Source organism: Corvus kubaryi, unplaced genomic scaffold, assembly GCF_017639235.1.
Source record: "Corvus kubaryi isolate FWS band 111438036 unplaced genomic scaffold, C.kubaryi_AGA036_p1.0 37284, whole genome shotgun sequence".
Classification (NCBI taxonomy): Eukaryota; Metazoa; Chordata; class Aves; order Passeriformes; family Corvidae; genus Corvus; species Corvus kubaryi.
In genome coordinates, this window is record NW_024581088.1 from 6,017,227 (window position 1) to 6,035,797 (window position 18,571).

The 18,571-nt window shown below is 46.3% G+C and overlaps 1 protein-coding gene, 1 long non-coding RNA gene and 2 other non-coding genes across 13 annotated transcripts in view; 1 reads left to right on the forward strand and 3 right to left on the reverse strand.

Moving 5' to 3' along the window:
- The window catches only part of LRRC75A (leucine rich repeat containing 75A), a 57,685-nt gene extending 53,434 nt beyond the window's left edge, over positions 1–4,251 (forward strand). Inside the window, exon 4 of the mRNA XM_042026102.1 lies at positions 3,236–4,251. Coding sequence (XP_041882036.1) covers positions 3,236–3,821 — 586 coding nt within the window. The 3' untranslated portion in view covers positions 3,822–4,251. The remainder of the gene's footprint in view (positions 1–3,235) is intronic.
- Positions 1–16,679, reverse strand: part of LOC121663635 — a 29,368-nt gene extending 12,689 nt beyond the window's left edge. For 3 of the 10 annotated variants that reach the window (XR_006015696.1, XR_006015702.1, XR_006015698.1), the window contains exons 1-8: positions 16,593–16,679; positions 16,260–16,339; positions 15,662–15,680; positions 15,125–15,196; positions 14,844–14,959; positions 14,370–14,471; positions 12,002–12,130; positions 342–499 (exon numbers count right to left, since the gene is read on the reverse strand). This is a non-coding gene — a long non-coding RNA (uncharacterized LOC121663635). The other 7 variants (XR_006015700.1, XR_006015703.1, XR_006015697.1 and 4 more) reach the window with 7 other exon arrangements.
- LOC121663865 lies at positions 14,543–14,616 on the reverse strand. Its single transcript, XR_006015780.1, has one exon. It is a non-coding gene; the product is annotated as a small nucleolar RNA SNORD65 (small nucleolar RNA).
- Positions 15,312–15,385, reverse strand: LOC121663869. The gene has a single exon (XR_006015784.1). It is a non-coding gene; the product is annotated as a small nucleolar RNA SNORD49 (small nucleolar RNA).
- Positions 16,680–18,571: the final 1,892 nt, after the last annotated feature.

The following is an 18,571-nucleotide window of genomic DNA, read 5'->3' on the forward strand; positions in this document are numbered from 1 at the left end:
TGGGGATGGAGCAGTGGGGTGGGGATGGAGCAGTGGGATGGGGATGGAGCAGTGGGATGGGGATGGGTGGCATTTCTTTGGGATCATCCAAGCAGCACAGATGGAAAACCCTCTCAGGTCAGTGAGTCCAGCCATGAACCCAGCACGGGGGTGACAGGGTGGCTTCAGGCAGCAAGGGCTGGGTGACACTGTGTGTTGGGGTGACACTGCTCTTGGGTGACATTGTTGGGTGACTCTGCTCTGTGGGGTGACACTCCATTTGGGTGAACTGCAGAATTCTGATTGCTCCTCACATTCAGTTACTCCCCAGCCAATTTAAAATTATTTTTAAAAAATCTTACCATGACTTCGGATGTTCTCAACCACAGCAGTGCCCTGTCCACTTGGGACCTCCCACAAAGCCCTTGATCTCAGGGATATCCCATGGCTGGAGGTTAATTTGAGCTCCTTTTATCCCCTGGGAATTCAGTCTTTCAGCATCAGGAGGTGTCCTCAGATCCTGCATTAAGAGGGATGAAAAAAGAGCATTTCATTCTCATCTCCTCTGTTTTATTCATCCTCATAATATGGATATATTTCATATATGTATAAAATAATACAGGATATTCAATATACAGTATATTCTTATCTATCTCAGTCACAGTCCCTCTTTAAGCTAAATAATTGTAATTTTTTCTCTTGATTCCTCCTCTGAGGGTGGGGATTCTCAACCCTTTACTCACCACTATTACTGAATTCACATTTGTTTGTATTCCTTCCTTTCCTAAATCTCTATTCCAGTGTTTGACTGCCATCATTTGGAGCAGGGATTTTGAAAAAGCTCTTTAACACTTACCCTTGCTACCACCATTATTTCAGAACAAATCTTTTATCTCAGGATTTTACCTTTTTTTTGTTTTTTTTGGGTGACTCATTATGTCCAACAATGTTTCGTTGACATTTTCGTAAATAGTTTTCTCACCAGGTGTCTTCATAAATTTCTGGCTGTAATTCCTCACTCTCTGGGGCTGCCTCTTCATTGTCCCTGAGCTATTCCCTGCAAGAAATTGGGCTGAACATCCCAATTTCCCTTCAGTACACGACACATCAGTGCCTCCTGTCACGATTTGTGCAGTGCTTGAGAGCAGTGCCATGAACTGAAACCAGGAGGAAACCCCTTTCTTTTCATTCCCTTTGATCTAAACATCAATATTCCTGTTTATGACGTTTTCTGATCTGATTCCACAGGAGAGAGCTTTTAGCTCAGCGTGAGCGTGGATAAATCAGCATCCTGCCAATGTGTGAGCAGGAGCTTAGTGAAGGGCTCTATTCCCAATCCTGGTGTTACATTGGGCAAAATCCCAGCTGGGGGGGAAAAAAATCAGTGTTTTCCCCTATGGAACAGCCTTGTAAAATGTGAGGATGAAACCCAGTGGGTGTAACTGATCCCCCACTAAAGCCCAGAGGGATTTGTGTAATGGTTAAAATTTTCCTCCTGAGATTTGGGGCCGTTCTGTTGCCAACTTTTATGGCAGAGCTCGGAGTTTTTCCAGCTGTTTGTTAACATAAATCCCCCCCTTATTTCCACGAGCTGGCTCAGAATAGCCACAGGAATATTTGGATGAAATCCTCTTTGGGGTTTGTTTGCTTGGTTCCCCAGGGACAGGAGAGCAAAGCCTCCCCCAGTACAAGCCCAGGGCCACTCTGACCCGGGGATTCAGGAGATTTTTTGGCTCATCAGCAGGGTGAAAAGGCACTTTGTACAAGAGAATCAATCTGTTCCAGTGGGTACCAGCTAAATCCCTCTCAGGGGGGAAAGGATAGAACCCCAGTGAGAAATTCCCTTTTCCTGGCTGGCAGAAATCCTGTGCACGCTCCAAGGGAATAAAACTAATGTGGAGCAATACTGAAAGCAGCTCAAAATTAGAAAAACCCAGCTGTCCTGAAGTTGTCCCCATTCCCCCTTTATCTCCTTAACTTTGCTTATTTAAAGCCACAGCAGAAATCCCACAAGAAGTTACAGGAATAAATGGATGAAGTCAGGATCAACCCCTGGCTCTTTTTAGCCGTGCTGTTAAATGGTTGTCACTCATTCACAGGGGTACTCCGGGCTTTATTTGACACTGAGATGCTGCTTTGGTGCTCAAAGGCTGCAAGACAGGAGTAATTTGGGGTTTTTTAGGTGGGTAAAGCTTGTTACTGAGGCATCACCTTGGTCCCAGACAGGGCTGCTTCCAAAAAATGCTGTGGCTGTACAAACGCAAGAGAAGCGGCTGCCAACACCAAATGACAGCTCTGGATTTGGGGTAGCTCTGGATTTAACTGGCACACAACTCACAGGCATGGATTTTTGGAGGAAAGCTCCCATTTCCCCCCTTCTTTGGAATCTCTGGGCAGTCATTCCTCATGGGCAGCTTGGAATAAACACTCCCAGAGGAGACAGAGCAGCAGCTTGGCCCTGAGTCCTCCAGAGCATCACATTCCTTGGGCAACTTAGGAGACACCTGAGGCCACCAAGCTGACACAGCAATCCCAGGGCTCCTTCCACCTCCTCAGGTATCCAGGATAATTCATTAACAAAACACCCTCAGCACCCAGTCTGCTGTCAGGGCATTGCTGGAGATAAATTGAGCTCTGAAACTCCAGCCTAGCTCGTGCTAATAAACCTCTGTAGGGCCATTGTGGGAATTAATGTATTTATCTGAGGGTTTCTTGTAGGGCTCATCTCCTCTGTGGTGAGACTGAAGAGACAATAGGTCTAACGCACTGACAGTGAGATCAAACCACCCTGGAGGTGTCTGTCCTTCATTTGCTACGCTTGGGGTCTCAGTTTCCCTCCTGTGCAGCTGAGAGGACAAAAAATGTGTCCTTCCCCTCAAAGAGCTTCCTAATGAGCAGTGTGAGCAATGTCCCACCAGCAATCCTTGTCTATCTAATCAGGGGCTTCCTCACCCTTCTTTTGCACCTTTAAAAGCAGCAGGATAGGCTCTGAAGAGCCAGGATAACCTCTTTATTCCAGGGGTTGCAAAAATGAACTCTGCACTCCTGAATGATGGCGTTTGAACGTGGGCTCTTGGTGAAACAGCCTTGAAATGTCCCTGTGACCCCCAGCAGCACAGACACCCTCTAGAGAAGAGCTGCTCAGTCCCAGTTGGAATCCTCCATGAAATCTCTCCATAATTCCTGTTCTTCCCCTCTCAGGAGCGCTGCCCCCAAACAGAGACATTAACCCCCCTGTCCTTGCCTCCTCCCACAGCCTGAAGGCCGTGCTGATGGGGAAGCCCCAGGACAACACCGTGGACTTGTCGGGGATCCCTCTGACCCTGAAGGACCTGGAGAGGGTCACGTCCTACCTGGAGCACAGCTCGGAGCACATCGACACGGTGGAGCTGTGCTTCACCGAGCTGACGGACGAGATGCTGCTGCAGCTGCTGCCCGCGCTCTGCGGCCTCCCCCGCCTCACCACCCTGGCCCTCAATGGCAACCGCCTCACCAAGGCCATCCTGAGGGACCTCACCGAGACCCTCAAGGACCCCAAGAAGTTCCCCAGCGTCACCTGGATCGACCTGGGCAACAACGTGGACATTTTCTCCCTGCCCCAGCCCTTCCTGGTCAGCCTGAAGAGGCGCTGCCCCAAGCAGGGCAATTTGCCGACCATCCTGGAGTTTGGGGAGGGCCAGGTCAGCGATTTGGAGGGGCAGGAGGGCCTGGGGGACAGCCAGGAGGAGCTGAGGGCTGGGCCAGGCCAGGCTGGCAGCACGGACTCGGAGCAGACGGACAGAACAGACGAGGCTGGGGAGCTCCCTGGCTCAGCCCAAGGTGCTGCCACACCACAGACATGATGTCCAGCCCTTGGGTGGGCACCTTGAGCAAGGATGACTTAAAACCTCAGTGTTGGGGGGGGGTCTGTTCCCACTCCTGGATGCTCCAGGAGTCCCAACTGCTGCCTTCCCCCTGTGCCATGAATGTCAGTGATTTTCTTCTCGAAGAACACGTAAAAGTGATCTCGTGGAGTATTTGTATTTTCTAAAAGCTGGCCAGGTGTTTTGAAGCATTAGTGGTGTGCTGTGCTTTTGGCTCTCTCCGAAATGGGTCCCCAAGGGGCTGCAAAACCTTAGAAGGGCAGGAAAAGGGAGCGGGGAGGTGCCCAGGCTGTGCAGGGCAGGGCTCCCTTCCCTCAGTGCTGGAACTCAGCTGCTCTCCACGTGTGATGGACAGACAGCAAACCCCAAAGGGACCTGCCTGGGATAAACCTTCAATCCTTCCCACTCCTGATGAGAGGCGTGGCTGCTAAGACAGCACAAAAACCTGCTCACACACTAACCAGACGTGTTCCTGTCAATATTGTGAGCCCAGTGTGGAGGGAGAGCTTTGCTTTCTTGGGGCAGGGCTAAATCCCAGCCTGCAGCGTGCCTGGACACCACCCTCACCCTCCAGCCTTACCAAAAGCAGGCTGGCACCTGTGCCTGCCCAGGATTTATTCAGTAAAACCCAGTTTCCCACCAGCTGTAAAAACTCCTGAGGTTTTAATGGGAGCATCTGATCCATTCTGGGAGGGACACACAAATGCTGGAGTCAGGGCTCAGGAGCATTGCTGACAAAAAGAAACAATGATACTGAAGGGTTATAAAAGGAAAAACAACCCTGGGGTTCATCCCTCTCTCACTGCCACCACGGGCTGGACTCAGCTAGCTGGGATTTAAAGCCTCAGAAAGCCTTTGGGTCACTTGGCTGTGGCTGTTGCCCCCTGGACCAGAAGTGCTTTGTTTCCATTCTTTTTCTAAGGCAGGGGTTTGGTTTTATTGTCTTTTCGATGGGAAATGGATCCCCCCAGAGCAGCAGCACTGGAATGTGCACTTTGGCTTTTTGGAACCAGAATTTCATTGGATCCCAAACCTGGGGGAGGGCAGGAAAGTGGGAAAAACTTCCTTTCCTTTGTGTTCCAAGGACCAGACCAGACTCATTTTGCAGGGAGTTCCAAGCCCTTCCCCTGACCAGCTCCCACCAGTGACTCCAGCTTGGCTTTTTTTGGGTGCAAACAGACTTTTGGCTCTGTCCATTTTTCCAGAGGGGCTTTCAGGCTGCCAGTGGTTGTTTGTCCTCCATCTGCAAGAAGGTAACTTAGAAAAAACTCTGCTACTTTTAATCCATTTGGCAACACTCAGTATGATTTGCATGTATCCAAGCCTTTTTTCCTTATTGTTTTTTTTTTTTTAAATTCTAACTCTTTCCAGCAGGCATGAAAAAAAAAAAAAACTTTCCAGTGAATATGGAATATTTCTGTTTGAAATAAAGGAGCTATCCATAAACAAAATAAATGATAATGTTTAATAAAGGTCCAGCTTTGAATTTTTTCTCTGTCCTGGTTGAATGCCCAGGAAAAAACAGAGGACAAAGCAGTGCTAAAAGCTGCTGGGCTGGGTTCTTCAGGGGGCTGGAGAAATAAAGAGCTCAGTTTATGGGCTGGATTCTTCAGGGTGGACACAAGGTAGACACAGAAGCACCATAAAAGAATCTGTTAAATTTTAAATATTGCCAGTGTGTAAAATAATGTGGGAGAAAGGAATGCTGAGAGTAGGGTAGTGCTCCACGGGGTGTTTCTCTCCAACATCAGTGCACTGAAGGGAAAAAGGCTGTTTATCTGCAACAAAGGCTCTGTCCCAGCAACAAACCACGGCAGGGGACAGCACATGGGAGCCAAGGAGCTGGGGGGAACATGGGGGGATTTAATCAAGAACAGGATTTATCTTTGCAGAAAAAAAGAAACTGCAGCAATTTATTTCTTCTACCCAGGTACCTCAGCACTGGGCTCCCCTCCTCCTCAAGCACAGCTCAAGCCCCTCTGTCTGTTTCAATTATTTAAATCACAAGCTCCTTGCTGCAAGTTTTTTATTCCCTGCTAAGTGTTTGCACAGGACCCAGGGCCTGAGGAGCTGCCTGGACCCCCCCAGTTCACAAATTCACAAACCAGAGGCGCTTTGCATTTAGAGTGAGCTCTGCATCCTCCATTCCTGCTTTGCTCCATCCCCTCACGGACAAAAACCACCCAGGAGGCTGCTCCTGCCACATTTTCCCTCCAGCTCAGTTTCCACCTGCTGGGAAACACATCAGGCAACTGGGAGATCATTTCAATATCTCCAGAGGGAGATCCCTCAGCCTTTGCCCTGTGCAGGTGTTGCACCACTCGAGCCACCTCTGCTCCACTGGTATTGACAATATCCCTGTGCCCAGTGAGGATTTAGCCCTTCTGAGACAGAGAAAGAGCTAGAAAGGGCTTTTTATCAATATATGTGTGCATGCTGGAGGATGCACCAAATTACTTTCATGGCAAAAGGTAAAAAAAAAAAGCAGAGCTGTAGTAGAGAGAGTTGGTTATAAAAGCTTTGGCTCATCAGTGCCTTCCTCAGAGCGTGGATTAGTTCAATTATCCACTTAGTGCACTTCAGGATAATGATGATCCTGTGGGCTCAGTAAAGAGTGGGGTTTGGTTGTTTTTTTTTTTTTTTAAGAAAGCAGAGTGAGACACTTCCATTCCCAGCTCATCAACATTAAAACAAGCTCAGGGCTCACTCCACATATAATCAACGTTCCCTGGGCTACACTGGGCTGCTGCTTCAGGTCCAAAGCTTTCAACTGGCCCTAGATGGAGGATTCAAGGGCTGAAAATCGCTGCTGTTAGAATATTAAAGCAGAATGAGGTCATTTCTTGTCAAGGAGGGGAGGAAAGGGCCACCATAAAATAAATAAAGCATAAAATGCCTCAGCCTGGCTTGGTTGGTTCTCTCTCCACCAGCACCACAGCTCTGCCTGGGCACGAAGCAAACCAGTCCAGGGAGGAGATTTATGCCCTCAGCAACAAAAATGTAATTGGAAATCATTCTGTGCAGATTGAGGAGCCCACAGCGAGGGGAATGGAAACAGCAGGCAGGGAATGAGAGAAGGATGAGAGAGGAATGAGAGGAATGAGAGAGGGGCGAGAGAGGCATGAAAGGGCTGGTGCCACGCTCCAGAGAGCTCCTTCCAGCTGCGTTATCTGTGAGGAGTTTGCACAAAGCCTGTTTGTGTTTTGAAGGTGGTTATTCATTTAAAATGAGGGTTACATTCCCAGAGGATGGTTGGGAACAGGAAAGAGGGCTGGGAAGGGTCACCCCCAAGCACAGAGTGTGTGGGAGAGCAAAGGGAGCCACAAAAATGCTGCTGGGGATGTCCAGAAGCTCCAACATACTTGGACCAAAAGCATTGATGCTGCTCAGGGGCAGAAGACAGAAAATGTCAACCCAGAATTGCCCAAACACCAACCTTTCCCAGAGAAAAAGCCAAAAAGTGACCTAAAGGATTAAGGGACACCGTGGGAGGCAGCAGTGGCCAGGGGCTGCCCCAGGCAGTGCCACCATGCTGGGTTATCCCACTAAAACTGCCTTTGGAGAGGGCCAAAAACCTTTCAGGCCTCTCCTGTGGTTCATCACCCCTCGTTTCAGCAGGAGGAGGTTTGCGAGCTCATGCTCAGGAGCCCTCATGTCCTGGAAACACAAAGACTCCCCTGCTCCATCAGCTGGGATCTGCTATTGCCAAGGAAACGAATTGACCTTATTAGCAGAATTCACGTATCAAAGCTTAGGAGAAAGGGGTAAAAACAACTGACCCAGCCTCTGCAGTGAAATGTTCCTTGGTGAGCAACAGATGAAATCTCCTCCTGACCTCTCTGGTACAGGGATGTCATCCTGTGGTCCCACTTTTCCTGCCCTCCAGGGGCAGTGGAGTTTTTCTCTGCCCGGGGGATGATTTCCACCAGCAGGGTGTGCAGAGCAAGAGGAGAGGAGCTTTCCAGCTCTATGAAATGTCTTTAACTTGAAATTCTGAAGGGCAGATCCATCCCTCACAGCGCTCTGACTGCCTCCAGCCATGCTCCTCTTCCTAGGGCGGGCCCCAGCTCCAGGAACATTATCATTAATAAATGGATGGATTTAAGCTGGATGGGGCTTGGAACATCCTGGACTAGTGGGAGAATGTTGGAATGAAATGGGCTTGAAGGTCTCCTCCAACCCAAACCATTCTGGGATCTGTGTTTCCACAAAATGTTAGCACAGGGTTTGTTCACAAGGATGAACACAAGAGCTGTGCTCACTGGAAAGGCCAGGAGGAATCCTGCATCCCAAGCTGGCACTGCAGGAAAGGCATTTAGGAATTAGGTGTCATCTTTTTCTGTGACAGCTCCGTAAGCCCGTGGCTCAATCACCCCTGATGGATGGGGAAGTGGAGGTGCTTTGTTTTCAGTCCCTTCTGGCAATTCTGGGTGTGCATTTTTTTATCTCCCCCTCTGTAAATATGCACAGACACAGCTGGTTTTATCTTCAGCTCAGTTTATGATTTTACATAAAACTGAAGACCTGATTTAATAGAGACAGAAAAGATGCAACCTGTTCACCACAGCCTTTAATTATGTGTGCAGTTTGCTGAGTTTTCTTGTCTCCTAATAGGTTATTGATCCTGTGGCTTCTGGGCCATCTTTCTTCTTTGCTGTTTTATTAACTCACTCTGAGGAGAAAATAAACCTGTGGGGCCTCCTTCAGGGAGGGGTTGTTTGCATCCAGCAGGTTGGGATGAGCAATTCCAGCCTTCAGTGAGCCTGGTGCACGTGGCAGCTCTCAGGGAGCTGTTATTGGAAGGACAAATAGATTTCAGGTTTACAAAAGAGGAGAGAAATATCAATATATAACACACTGAAGGTTTGGCCTGGGTATTTATCACTGGATTTTCAAGGTGTGTGCTGTAAAACACTTTATTCCTGGCTATCCCTGGGCTACCTGTCAGCTCTGTCCTTCCCCAGGGAAAAGCAGGGTTCCTCTGGGTCTGGGCAAGGCTTTGGGGAGGTGCTCTGTGATTAGGATTTTGCAAGCAGCAGTCACAGCCATCCTAAACACAATCTATGTAATTAAAACCTCAAAGCATCTTTTTACAGGCCCAAATTCCTGGAATAGACATACAGAGACTCAGGGATGTATGGAAAACTGTGGGATATTGGGCTACGACAGATGTGGAAAATCCAGGTGCAACACCACAGGAATGAGCTTCCCTTTGGCAGCTGCTCCTTGTCTTGTAACTCACTCCAGGTAAGACCTGCAATGCCAGCTTTTCTATAAATGAAAAATTAGGCAGTAAAGAATCAATCTCTGTGCATCATGCTCTGCTACCTGCTGCCCCAGGGCTCTGACTGCTGATCCTACAGGATTCCACTCCTGGGGAATTCTGCATGTGGAGAAACAGGCAAAAAATCCCAGAGGTGGACAGGCTTCAAACATACAAAATAAAAGGCCTCTGGCTTGGGGCTGTGTGCCTTTCCCCATCACTTTCCAAGAGGAGAATGTCACCATTCCTTCCTTTGTGTCGTTTCATCTTCACTGTGCCCACCTGCTTGGGAAATTATGAATTCCAAGGCTCAGTATTTTCCCAAGCACTCTGGGGGAAGCTGAGCTTTCCTGCAGGCTCAGAGCTCCCCTCCACCACAGGCTCTGAAACAGCAGAGCTGGGGGCTGAAATACAAATATTATCCTTTTTCTGTGCCAACCCCCAAAATGGGCTGACTTCACCAAGAGCCACCCAAGGCTGGGGCAGCCATCAGATCAGAGCTGTCCTCTCACCCTGGTATCACATCCATTCTTCAAACAATTTTGGTGTTGGTGATTCCTCAGCCCGGTTCTCCTCCCTGAAACCCTTCTTTTTCCTCAGCTTTAGCCCCTCACCTGTTACCAAGTGACACCACGTTGTTGCTGTCATCTCCAAAGACCTTTTTGAAGCATGAAAGCAGCACCTTTGAAATCCCTCGCCCTTGATGCAGCTCCTGTTTTGCATTTCCAAACAGCCTGGCCTTGACACTGGAGCTTAATTTCACCTCCTGCAAGCACAGAGCATCATCCTCCAAAGCACAGCAGCAAACAGGCTGGTGGGGAGGTGCCTGGATGCAGATTAAATTAAATTAAATCAAATTCAATTCAAAGTGCAGGTACCTTGGTGCAGGGGCTTCCCATCACTGTGCATTTCAAAGCTCCCACCTCACTCCCTGCTTTGAAACAATTCCCATCATCTTGCCAGCAGGTATCCCCTGGATTTCACTCAGCACAAAGAGTTTGTTATTTACTGCCATGGTTGAAAGGAATAAAATACCTGATTTGACACAGTTCAGGAAAATTGCTTTCTCCAATGGCTGACCAAATCCTCTCCCTGCTCCCAGCACGGCTCCAAGTTCCAGTTTCTTATCTGTAATGAGGTGATGTGGAACACTGCAGGCTGCTCCAGGATTATCAGATGGAGGCACAGATGTAAAACATTTATAGTGGATATTTCAGCTGCTGCTGTTGTTGTGAGCTGCATTAAACAGCTCACAGATCACCACTGAGCACCAGCACTGCACTTGCTGTCTGATAAGGGCTCTGATAATCAAAATACCATTGGTACCACTATTATCTTGACTCAGGTGTTTATTAATAAAGTTTAAGCTGTCCAGGAAAATTTATTATTTTTTATTATGGCTGATAACCTCAGGCTTAGCTGGAGGTTTGTCTTTAATGTGCTGTTAAACCTCAAACCCATCCCTCTGTTCAGTGATAACAGCACCCAACAAACCCACAGCCAACACTAACAAATCATCAGGTGCAGTTTGCAGGTGCACAGAATACAAGAAAACCTAAGAAAATCAAACCTAGAGTAACTAGCCAACAGGATCTGGGAAAGCACAAGCAGGAAAGCAATTAAAAAATCTGGGAAATAAATCGAATTGATAAAGAAAACCAAGGAGAGTCCAGCAGAAAGCCATAGGCAGCTTCAGAAATCTCAATCATTATTTGTTTGGAGCTCATGTTACATCTGTGCTGTGCAATTATTTTACCACAATCCATTAGAAACAAACAACAAAAAAGACAACATTATGAAAATAGAAGTCTAAGTATTGACTTGCAAAAAGTAACAGGAGTCTAACAAACAAAAGTCTTTATTATTGGAGATAAAATTTTTAACATCTCTGATTAAAACAGCAGGGATTTTAAATCAGTCTCCACTAAGTGATTTTCCATTTGCATTTTGTTCAGGTTTCAGTTCCCCACAGGTGCTGGGCTGGGGGGTGTTTATTGACTCAAAACCCACCTGGAGGAGGCACAGCCTGGCAGGTCCTGAGCTGCATGGGAGGGAAAGGTAATGAAGGGCAAATCATCCTTCATGTGGCACTTTTATTTTTATTACATAAAAATAAGTTTTAACTCCTTTGGCTCCTCATCACACTCAGACCAGGAACACTTTAGGGCTGCAGAGTTTGTACAGCATCAAAAACGGAGCCTTTGCTGGTCCAACACTAAGAAACATTAATTAGCAGCTAATTAAAGAGTGACATTTTCACTGTGTGGGGGTTTCTCTACATCGTAATGGAAGTTGCAAATCTTATTACACAGCAGGGAGGGAACCAACAGTAAAACCAAGTTTCCCCAAAGAAGCATCCTCAAGGCTGCAAAAATCTCTTTATGATGAATGCTCTGAGCTTGGTCACTGCCCCATCTTGTGGGCTCAAGTGTCAGGAGGTAAAGCAGGCCCAGATGTTACTCTTTGAATTAGAGCACAGGAGCACAAAATGCTTAAATAAGTCCTCCTTGCATGCCCTAAATCAAATCCCACCTGTTCAATCCTTACTACATTAAGCAGTTTTAGGATCGGTTCATAAACGCTGGGCTGAAACTGATTTCAAGCGTAAAATGAAGGCACTAAATTACATGAAGTGACAAAGAAGGGGAATGTTTGTCCTAGCAGACCATTAAATGACGCATTAACCTTGTCCTTCTTTACAGGAACACGTGAAATGTGCTCAGGCTCTGGCAGCACAAGGTCAATGGGGCGCCAGAAACATCCTGAGCCTGAGAAAGGCCAAAGACCCCCCTGGCTATTTTGAGATTTTGCTCTGAGCAGCTCAAGAGTTACGGCCTGGGGCCTCTGAGCAATTATGACAAAGCATTTGCCATTCTTTAGCTGGGAGAAAACCAACCTGTGACACTTTGCTTGCATGACACCAATGCCATCTCTTGTTATTCCTTGCTGGAAAACAGCAGCTCCTTTGTGCCTCGCTTCTCTGAAATGAAGGAGAGTTGGAAAGTTCACTGCTCTTCCTCCTGCTCTGAGGGGAAAAGGAGGGAAGTGTCAATATTTAGGATTTACTGCATTCTGAAAAGCTCAGATTCACAGGATATCCCTTCCTCCCTTCTAATTAAGCAGATACAGCTCAAACTGAAGCAGCAGCCACAAGCCAAGACAGAGCTCCTCTTCACGTTTCCACTAATAGCTAGGATGTATTAATTATAGTAATTTATGGCTCTGCATGAGTGATTATTCTAATGCTGATGTAGATATGATTGCTTTACAATACTAATCAAGAAATAAGGGTGATAACCAGCATTTATGTGAAATGTGAAGCTTGTGATTTACAGTGAGGGAGCAGCAAGGCAGCTCTGCCCCTGTCGATCCCTCTCCTCCTCCTCCTCCACAATTCCAGCTCCTCTCTCTCAGCTTCACGGCCATAGCAGATATTTTGGGGATAATCTCCATGTTTTCTCTCAAATCACTACATGGCACTGCCATTTCTCTTATTGCTCAAAGCTGGCACTCGGCCATTCTTTGCTTTGCTGCAAATTTTCTTTCTGCTTTAATCTTTTCATCTATTTTAGATTTATCCGTGGTTGTTGGCTGCTGCTGAGTGCCAAGGGATTCCTGCCAACTGTTCTTTATAAACCTTTCAAAAATCCAAAATAATTGTGTTTTGAAACCAGATTTTTGTCTGTTGTTTATTCCCCAACACTAAGTTTAAAGTGCTCCAAATGTAATCAAAACAGAACAGTTTTATTTCCCTCCCCTCAAGCACCATGAAATTATCTGTGCTCCCCTGTAAGATTACAGTAAAACATTGAGGACACTTGTTTTGTTTGAAAGGCACCATTTTCTACCAGAAATAACACTTTTCCATTCATTAATCTTAACAAAAATCCAACCTGTTAAGAGGATCCCTGCCGAGGAACTTTGGTTTTGATTAGAACAGTCAACAAGTGATGCTAAAATGAAACTCATCAATGGTTAACTCCAACAGATACCACAAAATGTACCCTCACATAAACTCTGTTTGTTTTCCCAGATCAACTTTGCTGTTTAATTCTAACACTAGAAAGCAAGAATTATAAAACAAGTTGCAGCAAACCTTCCTGGAGCAAATAAAACAGCTCATTAAACAATTTGCTGATTATTTCTGTTTGCTGAGGGCATGTGGCAGCTTTTACCTCCACGGTCTGCGGAGTCACATTTAATAAAAGGTGGATTCCATGTGCTGAGAGCTTTAAAACCATTTTTATTCCCAGTGCATGTTGTAAGAAATGTCAACATTTTCTAATAACAAGCTCTTAAAACCAGGCAAAAAGAGTTTTATTTCATTAAACACTGGGAACAGAATGTAAATTTTTAATTAAACAGTGGAGTAACCTGTTCTTCATACTGCTCAAATCCTTTCAGATAAAAAGCAACTAATTCATTTCAAACATGTTTTACCTACTCCATTGCCCAGGCTGAATGTTTTTATTAAACCCTGGATGTATTACAATAATGATTCCGGGAAAAAAAATCCAGATTAATTTACCTGCACATTTTAGCACCAGGACATCTCTGAAAAACACCAAGCCTGCTTTTCTGAATGCTAACTACCAGAGAAATTCCTGAAATTCTACATTTCATGCAATTTATACCTCAAATCTAAATCTGAGCACAGCCACCTTTTGGAGGGACAGGGACATTGCCCTGTGGTGCCACATGAGCAGCACCAAGTGACAGCATCTTCTTTCAGTCAGGAAATAACGTTTAGGAGCACTGAAGTGTTATAACCTGCAGTTATACTGACATAATTAAACTAATTGGGCTTTTTGGCCTCAAAATGCTGTTTTTTAACTCATTTAAGCATCTCTAAGTTGCCCAGATCCCCCCCAAACTCCTCAACTTTGACTCTGCAGCAGACTTTAAATTCAAGTTTGAGATCAAAATGACAAATCTCAAGCCTGGGAACAAGCTACAGGTGCAGTTGCATTTGCTGCTGTGGCTGTCAGAATATTTAAGGGCTCATCTCTGCAGTAATTGCACTCTTAGTGTCTTGTTTAAACTGTAATTACCACACTAAACCCCACTGACATTATCTGCAGTAAACACACTGCAATCTGTGTACATCTTCCTCACCATTTTACAGCAAATTATAGGAGTGCCCAGTGTGTTTATTAAACTGTTGCAGGATGCAAAGTCATTCCTTAATGCAGTAAAGTGACACAACACAGTATTTAAAAAAAAATTGTTTTAATGTCCATGTAATAGAACACTTTAACTGTTACCATTTTGTAACAAGCAGAAAAATGTTGTGTCTACACAAAATCCTCAAGCTCTGGTGTTTTGTTGGATTCCTTCTGCCTCAGAGATGTTTCCAGCAGCGCCACCTGGAACACAGGAGCAGGGTAAGGTAACCAGCCTTAATCATCATTAATGGATTTGTTAATGAGTGAGATATCATCAGAAAACCTTTTGCTCACCACCAGTCAATCTGCCGGTAATTCCAGCAAATTTGGGTTAGTTTCATCACATGATATCACAGGGAAATTGATACATTTGTGGCAGAAGCAAGACCTTTATCTCTTTGTCCACAGTGCAGAAACAGCTGCTCTTACACATTTACTAGCTGTATTTTAATCTAAGTGGGGTTTTTTTGGCCTAGAACTTCATTAATTATATATTTAGAGCAGAAACACTTTTGAGACTGCAGCCAAACACCAGCACGTTCAGCTAAGAGCACAATAAATATTAAAACTCACCCAGCACTCTCCTGCTCTGCTGTCTCAGTGCCTTCCACAGGACTTGTGAAGAGCTGTCACATCAATGGGTGGACATCAACAACCAGCACGTGGCAGCACAGACCTGCAGCCTCTACCTAAATATATCAGGAAATAAGTATCAGGCTTAAAATTCTAAGGAAAACAGATTAAGTGAAAGCACAGATCTCAAGCACCTTATATCCTATAAGGATATCCTCATTCTAAATTTACATTTCACCTGGTATAAAATTCCATACAGTGCACTGAAACCCATCACTTACCTTTCACATAAGGGCCACCTCCCCATCTGCTTCCAATCCAGTTGTGTCACATCCATCTGGAAAGCCCAGGCTCTGCAGAGGAAGTGGAACAGATGGACACAAAGGTTAGATGTTTTCATGGAGAGCAAGCTGCCTGGTGAGTTCTAGGGGATGAATTCCTAGGTTTAACCTCATGTGTGTAGCTGCATTTCAGACCAGAACCAGGGTATCGTCAGTTCTCGCATCTGACGGCACTTCCTATTCAGGGTTATCATCATCAACAGCCATTAATTAACTCCTCTAAGTAATCACTTAAAACACTGTAGCTTTTATCTCAAACAGTTGTACAATCTCCCCTTTATGTATGAGGCATGAACTCTTAACTTTTGTGTACACAAAACCAGTTTTCGTGAGTTTTTATTCAACTTAAGGTGTAACTTTTACAGGTTATTTTTGACTCATCAGTCCTGCATTACATCATCAGCATAAAGTAAAGGCCTGGAACCTTTTTAACAACTTTGCACACCTTAGCACATAGAAAAAAAAACTTTAACTTACTCTTTACTTCGTCTTTCTGCTGTGGGAATAAAAGCAAGAGAAGTGTTACTAGAATACTCTTCAGCAGTATAAAGTAGACTTATACAGGGAAAAACATGAACAAAACCAGACCCGCATGACCCAGTCTCTGCTTGTAGTTCCACCCTGTTTATGGTGACATGAATCACTGAAATACTAATATCATACAGCTTATACTAGTCCACCATCTTCTCCAGATAATTTTTAACCAGAACATTTAGAACTATCTAAATTTAGAGTAGTGTAAGAAGCTTGTAAGACTGCATTTACCAACAGGGCAATTTTCAAATTGAAATCACAAACACTCCAATGCTGTGGCTGTAATTTTTATTACACGGAAAGGGTCTGGCCCATCGAAAAATCAAAAAAAAGAGAGACCTGGTTACTGAAACAGCGCTATAAAAATCGATGGACGGCGCTGGATGCCGAGCACTCCACACAGCAGCGTTACCTGCACGGCCCTCATGGAGCCCCGCGCAGGGCTGTGCCCCAGCCGCGTGTGATCCCCCACCCACAGCAGCGATGCCCGGCGGTGCCTCACACACACAGCCCCGGCCCGGCCGAGCCCCTCCCGACTTACCGGAGAGGCGTCTCCGCAGCCCTGGCGGGGTCCCGGCGCTGCCGGCGGGGTCGCGGTGCCGCTGCCGCCTCCATGGCCGCCTGAGGGACAAGGGCCGTCAGCCGCCACACGCCGCGAGGTCGCGCCTCCCCCGCCCCCCCAATGGTACGGCCCAGCCCGCGCGGCCCAGGCAGGCCCGGCGGCCGCTACCATTGCCGAGCTGGGGGAGTGAGCCCTCGCTTCAGCCCCCTCAATGGTAGGGGCACCTCGAAGGACAAGCCGGGCCTGAGCCCTCCCGCTGCCCGCCCTGCAGGCCCCGATCCCAGCCCTGAGGCCGGCTCCGCCCACCCTCACCTGAACACCTCCAAGGGCACAAAACGAAAGGGCGCGGGGAATTTCGGCGGCCGCTTATAAAGGCTCGGGCCGTACCACCCCGCGGCGGGGGTGGGTTGTGCCATTGCTCCACAGGCGGGGGTGCGTCGAGGCTTCTATTTCCTCCCGCGTGGGCCAGGACGGAGCGCGGCCGGCGGAGCCTCGGGGGTCCCTCAAACCCCGGCCCCAAAAGCCCGACCTGAAACCCCGGGTTTAGGCACCACCTCAGGGCAGGGACAGGCGACAGCCCGGGGCAGGGACCCTCGTGTCGCACCCGGCCGGGTACAGCCCCAGGGAGCACCGGCCCTGCCCTGGGTTCTGCGTTTTCCAGGAAAACTGGAGAGGTCGGAGTGATTTCAGGCCACTTTTATTTAGAACAGAACAGGTGTTTTTAAATAAAAGTTCCATTCTTTTCACATTGTGTCATCTTGAACTGAAAATAGGGGTGTTTTGGTTTCCTTTTCTCTGTTAAGTGCACCAGCCGTTGTTTTCAAAAGAAACACAAAGCCACCTCTGCTTTAAAATCGCCCCCTCAACACCACGTGTTTAGTCAGCCTGAAGAACTATTTTATCAAAAATACACCTTTTCCAAACAGCAAAAACTTCCTACAAGAAGGACTAGTGTGGTCCTTCAACAAGTCACCTAAAATTCAGTTTTTCCTCCGAGGCACACATCCTCCAGCAAGAGCCAAAGCCAACATTCTCCTTGCAATTTTTAACATAAACACATTTCAGTGAAATACACGGGTCCTGTGTCTCCCTATCAAACACTAATTTCTGCACCAAATTCTTGTAGGTGATGGTATCTGGGAGGTCAGTAAAAAAATTAAGAACACACAAGCTAAGGACTAAACAGCTGAGCACAAAGAGATGGGGACTTGGAACAAAATTCTCTTTGCAATCTCTCTCTCCATCAAATAGATGGGAGTTAAAATGCTGAGGAAAAAGCATTCACTTAAAATTCAGTGCTCATTTTTAACTACCAAATCCCAGCAGTTCTTGCTCAGGTAACTACAGAAGCCCAAAGCTGGAAAGAATTCCTGATACCAGCACTCTTCAAGGCTTCTCTGTGCATCATAAAAAAGCAAAACCAGACAAACACTCAATTACAAAACCCTCTCCCCAAAGGTCCCTTCAACAATAAACCTCTATTTTTCTTGCAGCTAAGATACTGTGGGCTCACTATCACACATAATCCCCCCCAAATCCACAAAAGCCACAGCCCTGACCAGTGTGGGGGCATTTTTAAGGCGTATTCATGACAACCTGGAAGGCAGAACCAGAGTTACGGGTGCCTTTTCCTGAAACACAGGATTGATTTCACACATCCATCAGCTCAGATCTTTTAGATCAGTTGAAGAGATCCTCTATTCCCATTAGTTTATCCTTCACCAGGCTTAAATTAGGAATATTGACATGGAAACACCATGCAAGGGTCCCCAATAATCCAGGAGCTTTTGTGGATGAGGTGATTGATTCCCATCTACCAAATCCTTTCAGGAAAAGGAAAGGTCACAATGGATTCAAAGCAGTAACACAACACAAAGGTTTACTGGCAAAAAGACACTGGTTAAATAAATTTTATCAGGATCTGGAGAGATGGGTGTGGTATGGGTGTGATTCTCTGGGAAAGCTTGGGGAGGGGATATTAATGAAAGCACACGTTTAAAATGAGTTATTACAGTGATCAGACATTGCAGTCGTTTCTCTCAACAGTACTTTTATGAGACATTTATATATTCAATAATTAAATAGAAAATCAAGGATGAATGTCACAAAACAAGGAAATAGTAAGGCTTGAAGCCTGGTCAGCCCCCAGATTGCCCCTCCAGTCACTGTGCCTGGCATTTGACCTTTCATTTTACATGCTGCTATTCTCACACATCATAAAGCAGTAAGAAAAGTTAAGTGCAGATTCCTTGCTGAAACCTCAAATCTATTTCAACTTAGTACAAAAATTG